Below are 14,400 nucleotides of genomic sequence, written 5' to 3'. Positions count from 1 at the left end.
TCCAGTCGGAAAGCGCACGTTAAATCTCTAAACGTAAGTAAGTAAGTAAGTAGTTTGTACATCATTTGCTTGATAACGGTGTTAGAATCTACACCGAAACGTCGCCCAATTGTAATAAAGAAGTTGCTCATCCATAACAATTTTGTCTTAGATATATTGTTTCACCGACATAATCTGCTACAAGGTTCGTGATTGGTCAAATGTAAGCACATGACCTAAGGCAGCCAATCAAATTACAGCAAATGTAATTTTCAGATTTTGGCGAAAGGTTTTTTTAAATCATGCTATTCTGAACATTTTGAAGCATGAAATCGCGATCTATATTAAAAATATGGAACTTTATGTTACGAGCTGTGATAAAGATTTCCTATGCATATATTTTCACATCGTGTCTGAGCCGAGAAATCGAGGCGACGAAAGCCGATATGTCATTACGATTACACGCGATCGCACGAAAATATGGAAACAATAAATTAGATGTCAGTTTGGCAACTTTTAGATATATTTTCGTTGATTCTATTACCTTGTATAATATATTCAAAGATTTGCTTGAAACGTCTTTATTTTGCTGTTTCACATGTTCGATGAGGATCCGTTGTCGAAATGTGTCCGAGAATTTTCAATAACATTGCGGGAAATAGTGTCTACTGAATAAATTTTTAATCTTCAGATACAAAATGATAAAATCAGATGGAATACGTATTTCAGACATTGTGAAACGTGATAGATTTAATAAATGAATGATATGACAAGTAGGTTAATAAAAATATAAACTAGTTTGATGTGACTTGGTCGGTCTACCCTGCGGTGTGACTCGTGGCTTCTTGACCAGCCAACAGTGTTGAAAGAGTTAAACTGGTCACCACTGCGCTTTGCGTTAACAAGCTTTGATGGTATTAGAGAACGATCCCAGCGAGAAATATCAGAGTGACTTTTTTTGCTTTACGTTCGACGAGGAAATGAATTTTTTTTTTAACTTTTTGACGAAAAGATCGGCGGTAATAAAAAAAGGTAATTTTCATTTTTATTTTTTTTAGCATTTGGACTTTGAAAGAGCGGCGCCTCCGTAAACCAAGAAATAAAAAAAGTGTTTCCTTTTTACGACAAGCATGTGTTGCTGAAGACCTATTGCACCTCTCATCATGGGTTTTGATCACAATGGATGTTTTGTTATTGCATTCTTTAAAGACATTATGTACAACAGGCGTTCATTAATAATCAATGCCAGAGCGTAATGTGATCATTTGCTAGAACCTCCAGTTCTGATAGCGAATCTTATACAACGTCTTATACATGAGAAGGCGTCTGAATTTTGTCATGTGGCAGTAACAAACCCGTCTCTGCGCGACAATTGCAATACTGGAAATTATGTATGCAATCTTCATCCTTCCAAACACGATGTGAAGTTAATGAGTTTACTGCTTTGTATACAAGCTTAGTCCGTGACGAAAGGTCTCCGGGTGAAGAAGGATGTTTTTGTACTGCCAAGGAGACGTCGAAGCTGTTCAGACACCCGCTGTTAAACGTTGGCTGTAACTTGGCAGATAACATGCATCATAACACAGCGAGAAAGATGGTTCTTGGGACTCTGTGTTTAGTTTTGTTTTTCCTAGTTATGAAGTCCCCTGTAACATGTAGCAACTGTTTTGACACGGATTCTTTACTGAAGCAAGATAGTGCCATGGTGGGCTATATATTTGACATCGTGCGGCCTTCCACAATATATGGCTGTTCTTCGGAGTGCCTCAGATCATCTACCTGCAGGTCATTTAACTTTGATCTGTCGAAACGCACCTGCCACCTCAACAGCAACATCAGCAATCATACCAACGTCATCTTCAAACAAGGCTACGTCTTCAGTGACATTGACTTGTGGCCTGCGGTGAGTTCATTAGGACTTATATTTTCATGTATGATATGGTATGTGACGAGGTGATAGAAATAGCATGTCCTGTTGTAGGGGACTGGCTGCGGTTATCGTATACCCTCACCCATTCATCATATATCTCCCACCGCCATTTTATTAGTAGTTTGTGTGTGTTTCACCAACACATTTACGACTTTCATTCAAGATACATCTATGATGACCAATGACATTTGAACATGAAATATTTATATATTACCTTATATTATATTCCTTTTATGAGATTTTACATATTCATTCGAAGTATGTGATGGGTATATTATAATTATATTTGAAGGTGAGCCGACCTATCATAATAATGAATACAATTGTGAGAGCGCCGTTTGCTTATGGCACAAACCATCTTACACTGGAATCCTTAAGCGCGTAAAGATTCCGCTTTTCAAGTTGAGTTTAATTTCAAGTTTCAAGTGTAGAGTTTGAATTAATGACTTACTGCATGGGTAGTAATTTAAGGTAAATCAATAATTGCTTTTCTGCTACAATGGTAGTTTCGCCCCTGACACAAAGTCTGCACCGACAGATACCATGGTTTGGTTTGTTTGTTGTTTAACGCCACACTCAGCAATATTCCAACTATATTACGGTTGTCTGTAAATAATCGAGTCTGGACCAGACAATCCAGTGATTGATATCACATTGATCGATGACATGCATCAACTAAGTCAGCGAGACTGACCAGCCGATCCCGTCATACCATGGACATCTCTCCCGTCGCGTTGGCGTGGAAGAGCTGGAATCACAGACCAGTCAGTAATGCGCATATCCTCCATTGGCACGTATACTTGCAACAATGACGCCAGAGAGAACGCCAGACATCTCACCACACCATGACGCTATCCCCTTACACGATCGGAGATTGTTTTGCACATGAATTACATTTTCTGAATCGTTTAAAGTCATTCTTTATGTATTTGAGCCATCAAACTGACTTTTAACAAACGTTTGCTGCAATCAGTTAAAACTTATTACACTAAAGTTTTATATTACGCAGCGATTTTCATATCGTTTCTATCTCCAGTCAGTATATTATTCAGCGAGACAATTGGCATGGTGTACATATGTAGCATTACGAACCGAATGACCATGACATTAAATATTAATCTGAATACAAACTCACACAAGGTGAAAATCAATTTTGTTCCAAAGCAACTGTGGCTACTCGTTTTGTGTTTCGCTTCTCACGGGACCAGACGTCAGGCCCTGTTGGACGTAGTTTGACCGGTGAAGATCCGGGGTAGAATAGCTTGCTAAAAGGGTGACTAACGGGATCGGGTGGATTGATACGCATGATATCAATCACTGGATTGTCTGGTCCTGACTCGATTATTTACAGATAGGCGTCATATGGTGGGGATATTGCCGAATGCAGCGTTAAACAACAACAAACAAAACAAAAATACGTATGTTAATGCCCACAAGAATACCCATATCTGCCTGGAGTCGGTCCGACAATGTAATGTCCTAGGTTGGGCTGGGATTTTTCGAGTTATAATATGTTTGCTGTCACAGCTTCAAGATATGGAATTTATATCTGTGAAACTACGAGCCAAACAATTATGTTATTATTCGTTTTGCTCAAAAGAACATGATATATTTACCATGTACAATATCTAAAACCTCAAGGGTCATGCCCACCGCAGCGGACAAGCGAGCAGGCTAATTTAAATTAAATTTATATTTTCCTTTACTCAGTTTTGGGTCCCAACTGTAACTTTACCAGCAACTTTCTACATCACACCACACGCACCAAATCACTCAGATAAAGTATGACTTCAACCTTGCTCATGGCTAAACACTTCAATGCGTTGTGACCTCATATCCTTGAGACAATGTTAAGCACAGTCATTGAACATACACCTTCTCCACGTGACTTTCACATGCACGGCTGCGGCAGGCATACTCTTACCGTATTTAACCCATAATAAATAATTGTACGTTCTAATTCGGTTCGATCAAATGAACATAAAATATTTACCACGTGCAACATACGCATATCAAGGGTAATACCTTCCACAGCACGAACTTAAAGGAAGGGATGAATGCAAACATAATGCAAACATATTTAATTCTAAACTTCTACATACCCAACAAAGACGACACCTACAATAAGTCTGTTAAATTGTCTTTGACATTACCCTCTTCTGCCTTGTCATAGGCCCAGCGGCCATGTCCCTTGAACAGCATGTTGGGGACCCCGGCGTTTGCAGCAGGAGTTACTCCCGAATGGAAACTGTAATCCAATTTGTGAAACATCTTCGGCAGAAATTATTAACTTTAAGAAATATATCTCTCGCTCGAGATATGGCAGATGTTTTTCTCGCTTCAGTTTGAACTGCCTTAAAGTTTTGCAACAGTTTATTTGACAAAATATATTCTCCTCAGAATTCTGCAAATATTTTCAGCTGTCCAATATCGACCCAAACTTGTCGCTGGACAACGTTTGGTGACAGAGTCCGAAATCAAAACATTTCTACCTCTGTACACATCTACCTTGCCCTCTTTCAATGAAAATACGAACATATCCATTATGAAATGATACGTCTGAACATGTTACATGTACAACTTCAGAAAATATGAAACAACTGCATACGAGAGGATGGACATAGACAGAAATCTTAAACCTTACAGGGAACAACTTTTCTTACCTAAATCGTAAACAAGTCTTTTTCAGCATATCCATATCAGTTGGCTCTTTCTTCTGGACGGGATTACTATAATTTCTCAGTGCTGCTTCTCTGATATTTTGTGTGAGAACTGACATGGATCTGTTAAACTTGCCACTTGATGTGCCCAACTTGTGCCGTAGATTGCCGAAACAATAGATTGCAATTTCTTACCTTCTTGGAGACGTAAGATCTAAAGCGACGTGAGATCTAAACCAACATCAAAATGTTTTGCTGTTAATCAAGGCACCTCTGGAAAATGTGAACTCCATTTTTTCCATGGAATATAAGCACTCTTCTACTGTATGACCGGTGCTTTTGAGTTTGACACTATTTCTGGCATATTTCCTGATAAACTGATCAATTCCCTATGAACCAGAAATCATTCTGTTACCAGATGCCCACTCCAAACAAATGTTCAATATCAAAATCAAATAAGGAAAAATCTAATAGCCTGAGGTGTTAAATGAATCAAGAATCACAAAACAAGACAAGGCCAATATGATGCAGAGGACCACGTAGGTACAACCATAGTTGTAGGAGCCTTGTAACTTGTAAAAAATGATTGTTTTAAAAACTAGATGTACAAGTGGTATAGTCCGGTAGTTGTCCCCTTGTCACTGCTGTGTAAATGCATCGACTGCCTCCGAGAACCCACGGTCTGGAACTGAATCTTACCAACTTTGTATCAATGTGATTTGTGAATCTGTCCACTGAATGTGGTCCCCATCTTGGATCCAGGGTCATGAAAACTTTCCAAATATATGAATCTTCACATCAGCTCTCCAAATGTCTGACCTTGAGATCCAACTCAACCTCGGTATGATGTTGTGCAAACCAGCTGTAACAAAAATTGACAAAGCCAGTCACTTAGCTTGAACCAAATCCCTGCTGTATTGGAAAACGTAATCAGTATTTTTTTATTTAACCAGCATAGCACAAATCATTGGCGTCTGAAAATATTGAAGTCAATAGAGCATAATGCTTATGCAGAGTCCGGCAGTTCAAAATAAAAATATTGTTGCTCCAAAACATAAGCTCATATGCACACTCAGGATAATCTAACCTAACCATTCTGTCCAACAATACTACCCTCTGAATTTCTTTATGCACGAGTCTTGTCAAAAGCCTGCACATATCTCCCCTTTCAAACTAACCAAGCTTCATGCTGTCAAACATGGAAGGCATGTTAGGAACCCTGCGAATGTATTCTTAACATCTTCAAATTTAATAGAAGGAACAGATAGGATACCCGAATCTAGATACAAGAGAAAGCCAATCCAGTCTAGTCTAATCTAAGGATTCCATACAGACTGTTCTACCTTGTGAACGGAACTAGCTCTCGTAAGTTTCTTTGACTACTCCTTGTTTCGAGCTACTGCCGTCTACACATCTTATGTATCCCCTGCAGAAGGAGCATTGTGAAAACCTTTGTCACGAGGCCTGTAAGTTGCTGCACGACGCTTACGGAGCGAACTTTGCCTTCTCGAGGCGACGTTCTTCATCTGACCCAGAAGCAATGTCATCTCCCTCCAGTTCCGCAACTACAACCCTACTAGACAGGGATCTGTCAGATATTTTGACATGCCTGTTTTGCTTGTTGATGTCGGAGGCAAGACTCTCAAGGGAATCTGAACATTCGGAATACTTATGATGTTTGATATATCTGAGGGCTGAATCTACATTTTCCGAAAGACCATAATTGAATTTATACTGCAACTGATTTCCTTAAAATCTGACGAACGGTATCGCAGATTCGTTGCAAGCTTTTTTCAAAGGCAGAACGCGATTTTCTTTTGATTCTTCAATAATAGTAAGTTTAAATATTTTTTAGTTAGAAATCCACATATTCCTTAAACAATTGAAAAGTTTTGTAACCTTCAACAGAATTCTCTTGGTCTGTCAGGCTGAATGTGCTTTAAAAGCTTCTATCTGAGATGACGGAGAAGTTGTCTTTTGCTCCATAAGTATAAGATAGAAAAACTGCTCACCTGTGTAATGCGAAGGCCTCAAATGGCCAAACACAGTCATTGAACATTGCACGTCAACGTCATCACGCGAGTGACTATACCCAGCTGCTGCAGGCAAACTCTTACCATATTTTACCCTTAAACTAGAATCGATAACATCTATTTTCCTACTGCATCGGCAAATGCGTGAACCCTTACTTTCGCTCTTCACGCTGAAGGTTCGTGTTCGATTCTTGAACAATTGCTTGGAACAACCTGAATATCATATGGTCTGACACTTAGCCGTCTCGTTCTACATCTTACGTTATGACCAGTGATCGCCACAGGTGTGTCGATATTGCAGTGATATGGTGATATCTTTATTCAGGCCCTGTCTGGCCCATGCTCGGTGGTCCAATGTCCACCTGGATACCGATGCAGAGTAAACAGATTCGACAGTACAGTTTGTCACAAAGGTAAGGATAATGAGAATTGATAGAAGACAGTGCCTAATATACGAATATGAACCCGATTATTGATATTAAAGGGAAGTATTAAAAAAACACAATTCGGAGTACTGCTATATTAAAGTGAATTAAAGTTAATTTTGTCTTGTCATTCGTGGCTACGCCACTTGCTAACCATATCTCATCTTCTTGACTTGAACAAATGCCTTGTTATACATATTGTTACATCACAGAGACATTATCCGACAGTTAATGTCCGCCTTTCCATGCAGAATTCCAAGGTTGTGGCTCACCGCCTCCAGTGGTACCAAACAGCGAAGTAAAGTATGATGGCCATTACATGGGAGCCGAGGCTAAGTACACGTGCACAGACGACTTCCGGTCCTGTCACATGAATTCCACAAGCGTGTGCCAGGCATCTACCGGCATGTGGCAGAAAGTGACTGACCTCTGTGGACGCTTCAGATTCCGAAATACCGTGAGGAATGACTTTTTTGCAACAACGATATCAACCTTATTATAAATTAGCCCTATTTCGGATCTATAACATGCAAACTATACTGATCCAATAATTCCCATTGCAAAAGATTCAAGTAAAAAAAAAGATGTATTTCTTTCCGAATTCCTAAACATATGGCAAATATGTATCGTAATATGATGCGATTTCAGGCAAGAATAGCGAGTAAAATTAGTTCTTCTCACGCGAGACTACCTACTAATTGAAAATGAGTCCGGTTTGGCGTGAAACATATATATGAATGTGTTAGCAATACCATTGGCTTAAAATGTGTAAATACATCAATATATAGAGAAACATGACATTTGTGTGTTCGAAATTTTATCGAAAAAGATACGTTGTCCCTTAAAATACTTGAATAAAAAAAGTGCACTTTCTGCTATTGACAATATTGTCTGCCCAAAAATATTTCGGCTCAGAGTTTAATAAAGAATATATTTGGTTTTGAAGCTGTAGCTGAAGCATATCTAGTCTCCATACAAACTCCCACACCCAATTCACGTGTTCATGAGTGGTAAACGTCTAGGACCTGCATCAATTTCCTCCCAGGTGAAGCTGACGCACTATGATATAACCGGAATACTGTTCTAAGCGGCGTCAAACCCACCCACTCACTCATACGAAACGATCATCAGTTATACTTGATTTATGGTTCAAGTTCGTTCAACCTTCAATATTTGATTCAGGATTATTTTATGCTATCATACAGGGCCGGGCAAAATTCCCCTGTGGCCCAGCAAGTCGCTTCACTGTGACGTTTCAAGGAGTTCTGACGGATAACAAGTAAGGAAACATTGCTGATATCAACAACATGTCGTCAGAAATTCTGCACTTAACATCTTAATGTTACTTAGTAATCATAATCTTGTTATTCCATTACTTTGTAATCATTTCCTTTGAAAATATGCAATGAGAGACTTCGAGTAGAAATGCTGTTCTTAGCGAGACACTGATTACCCCGCAGTGTACAAGGAGTTACGTCCCTTAGCCGTACTAAGATCCGCTGGTCATGGATTTGAATCCAGATTCTCCCTCTATGTTAAACCTATGAGATGTTTATTTTATTAAAATTTTGACTGGTACTTTCCATAAAGCGATCTTAGCGCTAAGACGGTCGTAACTCCATACTTAACATTGACTTACGACAGTAGGTAGCGCTAAGACCGCTTTGTGGAACGGCGCCCTGGGCAGTTAAATTCCAGATATCCTGTGACTTTCATGTGTGGCGTCTTCTATACAAGATGGCAGCGCCTAGCAAGTGATAAAGTTTTTACCGACAAGTTACCTGTAAAACAGTTTTCGAAATGTTAGCTAGGCAAGTTGGTAGGCTGCAAGGTGTGTGGGGTTTTAACGTCAGAAGACTGCAGTTGTGTTGGCAAGTGTATATTTTGGAGCAGAATAAATCGACATTAACTCATTTCATCACATTGTCCCTGTTGGAATATATTTCACTGGATCATTTACAAGAAACCCCTCCAGGATTTACCTAAGTTCTATTCTTTTTCCAGGCCCAGATATGATACAATCTCTGTGCGACTTATATTTCTCAACATTTATTGAAAACCTTTACTTGACATGTATGTTTTAAAAAGGAAATGTTCTAAAATGAAGGTTTTCAAACAAATAAACAATTGTTATCATTATTAAATAAATATAGTTAACTTTATAGATGAATAGATATGGATATATGTGTTTTTCCCACATTTCTTTTCCAAAAGATGATTATTTTACTTTTATGGAAAATAGATTCAAACCATACACAAGGACTGCTTGTAACACCAGCTTTCATTTTATATCCAACATGATCCGGTTACACAAAAAATGAAACATTGTATTTTATATTGATTTACCCCCTAAAGATCATACCCAAACTAAACAATTTTCCCCAACTTAGATTATCCTGGAATTCTACTATGTTGTAAGGGGGTGCCTTCTGTCCATGAAACAGGAGAAATAATTTCTGTATCATTTTATATACGGGGTGTGGAGGGATGGCATGGGTTTTTAAGCTATATATACTCAGCAACAAAAGTTATTGTGACACGACATAAAACAAAAACCTGATCAAAGTATACGCGCACATCTGAAAGAATTCATATTTTGAAACAGACAACGGTGTCACTAAAACAAGAAGATGGATCTGATGGCAAAAAGTGTCTCTCAAGCAGAAATCATGCAATTGATGATGTAAACCAGGGTATAAAAATTTAGCGTGTTGCCAACTGCAACACGGAAAAACAACAAACTGCAATCACTATTTGAAGTTTGGAGATGCCTTGGTCGGTTGTTTTCTTTGCTGCCACCGCCGCGGCTTTAACGCCCAAATGGTAGTTTCAGTGCACGTTCAATCGTCTGGCAACTTCACGCTGCTACGCTCCTTACTGGAGCATACAAATAGCTCTCAAGCGGTCATTTTCAGATAGGCTTGGCATCTCCAAACTTCCAAAATTCTTGGGATTGTGCGTCGATACATAGGCTATATTAATAGGGTTATTAATTTGTCACACACTTTCAACAGTGTCTTTCTGTCTGTGGCTGTTGCTTTCTTTATCCTATCTTTAACAAGTAGAATCGGGCATCCGTGGGATTGTAGGTATGATTTCAGTTCTGCAAGTCGCATGTTCTTTGTAGATGTATTTGACACAATCATGCAGATACGCCTTGCTAAATTTGGGGAATGCTCTTTTTTGTATGTCGGGTGACAAGATGAAAAATGTAGTTATTGCTACATATCTGTAGGTTTGTAGTACATTTCTGTTTCTAGATCACGTCCAAATAGTTTTACCAGTGTCCAAAAAATGGATTAACTGGTGTAACTGAAGCCCATGGTAAAATCCAGATGTTTGTTCAAATTCTTTAAGATGTCATAAAACAGGTTTAATTCGTTGTCTTCAAAGAGTCACAGCATAATAGAAACAAAATTTGTGAGGTAATCTGACTCCTTTTCAGTGATTTCTTTTGAAAATGAAGTGAGAAAAGTTGTAAGTTTTTTATGAACATTGGCATTATGTGTAACTTCGTAACTGTCCTGGTCATTGATTATATCCAAAGACATTTTCCTGTAATTTATAACGTCCATAGTGACAACAGACCCGGCAAAACCCATTGATATCTTTTTGAGGTGCTCACATTGTCCCTACTTGGAGTTGGTGTAAATTTAAGTCCTTTGATCAAAATCCTTCTCTCAGTTTCGTTTAGTTTCACATCTACTTCCGGGTGCGGTCATGTGGTTGGTATGTTGCTTCCGCCTGGTTAAAAAAACAGCCGTTTTAGATTTCTTTCCGTTTCTAGAATTTATTTTATATGAATGAGCATGAGCTCCTCTCAGTGATCTATCATCTCCACACGCAATGTCGCTGAATAAGCCAAGGGATGTTGAGAGCTTTCAATATTAGTTCGTGAACATTGTTCAGACAGTACATAAGCACGCGTTTTGGTATTACACAATGTGCAATACAGCTGTATGTTTATTAAACGGGTGATCTATTCACGGGCAAGTAATAAATAGAGGATATTATACTCGTGTTTATGACATACTATGTTTTTCGACTTAAGTGTCTAAATTCCGATGAGAGAACGTTATGTTCTATTTATTACCGAAGAAGCTGTCTACATTAAGAGACGCTAATCGTAAACATATCTAATGTTTAAAATTTAATGTTTAATACAAAATATTTTCGAGAGAATAACAAGCGGCAAGATGTGATATCAACTCCATAAATGACCACCTGTCCTTATCTTGCCTTGACAATGTGGAACTAACGTAAGAATACGCCAACAGTTTGTGTAGAGGCCAGACATAGCGTCAAATAGAGGAAATACGGTAGTTTGATATCGGAATGTTTTGGGCCTTGACTAGGCCGCAATCCCTTACTGCCTCGATGATGCGCCCGGTTCAAAATTGAAATAAAGGGGTATCTACTCTACAGTGGGACTACATCAAATTTCAAAACACAGAAGGTTCATCTCTTATTGCAACATTGAAACTATGATACTGTTCATTTACCTTTATTTTACTGAACAGACCGTAGTGCTAATGAAATGATTTGGTCTTCAGTTATTCCCGATATAACTTCGTTGATAGATTGAAATGTATCCTTTTTGTTATTTGTTATTTCAGAATGGAAATATCAACTCGATCAGAAGATTGGTCAATCTCTACATTCCATGTAGTGTTTAAGGTTGACAAAAACATCATCTCATACCATACACTCTTCGGAGGAACATGGAGCACGGGCGTGAATGTATCAGCGATGATTCTATCACCCCGCCAGGACTTTAACATAGAAGTCCAACTCAAGGAAGGCGTTTACACGGTATTGCTTTAAAGCTGGCTTAATGTTAGAACACGGGTTAGAATACCATGGCACTTTTCGGCTTGTCGTAAATTGCATCGGTCGTCAGGCTCGATGATTTGGTTAATTGCGTATCATCGTGCCCTGACGGCGGGGTGTGTAGGGTGGGGGGTGGGGGGGGGGGGGGGGGGGGGGGGGGGGGTGCTCATGATATCAACCACTTGTTTGGTCCATATTCAATTATTCAAAGCTGTATTTTGGTTGTTGTTGTAATGTTGTAAAAACAACAAACACACAAACACACACACATAAGTCACGGTGTTTCACGCACATTAAGATTGATCTATATAACATAACTGTACAATACCTATCTCTAGTATCATGTCAACATGCGCTCATCATGATCTGTTGTAGTGATCTAACATAACGTTAGACGAACTTTGACCCCGGAAGATATACCTGTCATTAAAATAACCACTATCTAGATGAACTCATGAACAGATTTCACGAAATCAAGTTATGCTTAGCAGTAAGCAGGTAAACTGTTACGTTATGACTTAGTGAATGTAGCGCACATGGCGGACGCGTAATCTATGAGTTACAGCATGTTAAGTTGCTAACATCAACTGTTTTAGCATCTCTCCCAGTGATCTCTCCTATCCGCGTCCCTTGGTTCGGATACATCCAACAATCGCTGGTTTGAATCAATATAACCGCGACCAATTCATTGATTTCGGATGAATAAAGTGTTTGTGTAGACGAAGGTAATTTTGAAGTCAAGCGATTGAGCGTGAAATGACCCATTCAGAATCAAGACAATCCATGGGCCATATTGCCCAAACAAAGCTGTCAAGTTCTTTAAGCGGCGTTGCGTAATATTACTTCATTTATTTTTAAATTGATTCCCTCGTCTGAGGCTGTTGTGTTTAATCGTGCCAGAAACCTTTGATCGTGGGTTGGAATCCTAAATTCGCCTCATTACGGTTATTTAAAAAATAAACAACCATGGGTCGTTTATTTCTGATATGAGATATCAACATTATGTACACCCTCTTTAAGGATGTTAATAAAATATACAAGCTTTAAACATAGCATCCCCTATTTAAATATTGATGACTCCCTGAATAGAATCCGACTTCTGCATCGTCGGACAAGTTATTTTACGCACAGGTGGGTATTTCCCCCATAGTTTCACAATCCTTACGTCGATCACCTGTACCTTTTCTCCCAATACCGATTGTCATATCTCCCTCACTTTTGATACGGTATTTTGGCCATCGCGTTTATCTGCGTTGCCCAGCTACATCTATTGGGAACAACTCACTAGGCACTCATCTCTCAAAAGTACCGTCGTCAAATATACGACGTAATCATGTTGCGTGCGCATGTTCTAAGCTCCAGAAATGACTTCATGATAGAAAATGTTTTATCGTGAAATAAACAACGCTTCGTTATATGGGGTTATCAGCTCCATACCCGTGCTCGTGGGTTTCGCTAAAGTGAGGAACGACTGCATATTAAAAACCCAAATCAATCTGACACGTCGTGGTATAACTGGAATACTGTTTAGAGCGGCTTTAAACTAAACTCACTTTGACTTTGAAGTTAATACTTTTGACCTTTTTTCCTCTTTAGTTGGAGATAGATGGTTTCGCTTTGCCGCCTTTCCCGGAGAGACAAGCAAACGTACAACCCGGCCTTATAATCGCACGTGGGGACGTCAACGTCAGCACTGTCGTCGTTCAAATATGACGTTAAGATGACTTCAATAGGACCGTGCTTCGTATATACCATAGGATCTCGTTCAGAATACCTTATCCAATATCTCTGCCAGGTGGCGATAAACTGACACCAAGAATGGCCCTCTGTGATATATGGCGATACGTTCAAGGCAAGGGATGGTTGAATGTCAGAATCGCCGGAACGGCAGCACTACCATATCACTGAGGGACACTCCTACACATTTTTTTGCCAATTTACAATGCTGGAAAGCCACACGAGATAGATATTCAAAAGGAGCCACGTATACCATAGTTAAAAATGAATCCCTGATTTCGAAAATGATTTAAATATGAAAGTATGTATTTGGCGAGACTTTTAAAAATTTAGAACCTCCAATCTCAATATCCAAATTGAAAAGGAAAGATGGAAAAAAATCACTTAAACGGAAAGAAAATATCTATGAAGTAAATCATCTTAGTTAGGTGATGAGTTCCAATATCTAGTTATCTGTCCACTATTTCAAAATGAGAGAAGAGGGCTAATTAGAAAAAAATTACATTTCACCAAATATTTACAAAATGAATTTGCTTTATGATAGTAAGATCCTGTTTAGAATAGGTCTTCAGCAACCAATACAGGCTGTAAAGGGCGACTATGCTTGTCGTAAGAGGCGACTAACGAGATCGGGTGGTCAGCCTTGCTGACTTGGTTGATGCATGTCATTGTATCCCAATTGCGTAGATCAACGCTCATGATGTCAATCACTGGATTGTCTGCCCAGATTCGAATATTTACAGACCGCCGTCATATAGATGGAATATTGCTGTGTGAGGCGTTAAACAACAAACAAACAAACAAAC

General features: G+C 39.0%; 1 protein-coding gene across 1 annotated transcript; it reads left to right on the top strand.

The window, feature by feature from the left end:
• Positions 1–1,549: 1,549 nt before the first annotated feature.
• LOC139473704 (uncharacterized) lies at positions 1,550–13,570 on the top strand. Its single transcript, XM_071256420.1, has 6 exons — positions 1,550–1,882; positions 6,928–7,015; positions 7,279–7,484; positions 8,233–8,306; positions 11,644–11,839; positions 13,454–13,570. Exons 1-6 carry the CDS (start codon positions 1,550–1,552, stop codon positions 13,568–13,570), a joined length of 1,014 nt encoding a protein of 337 aa, XP_071112521.1.
• Positions 13,571–14,400: the final 830 nt, after the last annotated feature.

Source organism: Haliotis cracherodii, unplaced genomic scaffold, assembly GCF_022045235.1.
Source record: "Haliotis cracherodii isolate W230 unplaced genomic scaffold, xgHalCrac1.p SCAF_3, whole genome shotgun sequence".
Classification (NCBI taxonomy): domain Eukaryota; kingdom Metazoa; phylum Mollusca; class Gastropoda; order Lepetellida; family Haliotidae; genus Haliotis; species Haliotis cracherodii.
This window is presented reverse-complemented; position numbering and strand designations above follow the sequence as displayed.

Excerpts from the sequence above, each read along its gene's own strand:
- LOC139473704 (XM_071256420.1), top strand. The coding sequence starts at position 1,550 with ATGCATCATAACACAGCGAGAAAGATGGTTCTTGGGACTCTGTGTTTA. Across the intron at positions 1,883-6,927 it reads ACATTGACTTGTGGCCTGCG|GCCCTGTCTGGCCCATGCTC; the intron begins GTGAGTTCATTA and ends ATCTTTATTCAG. Across the intron at positions 11,840-13,453 it reads TCAAGGAAGGCGTTTACACG|TTGGAGATAGATGGTTTCGC; the intron begins GTATTGCTTTAA and ends TTTCCTCTTTAG.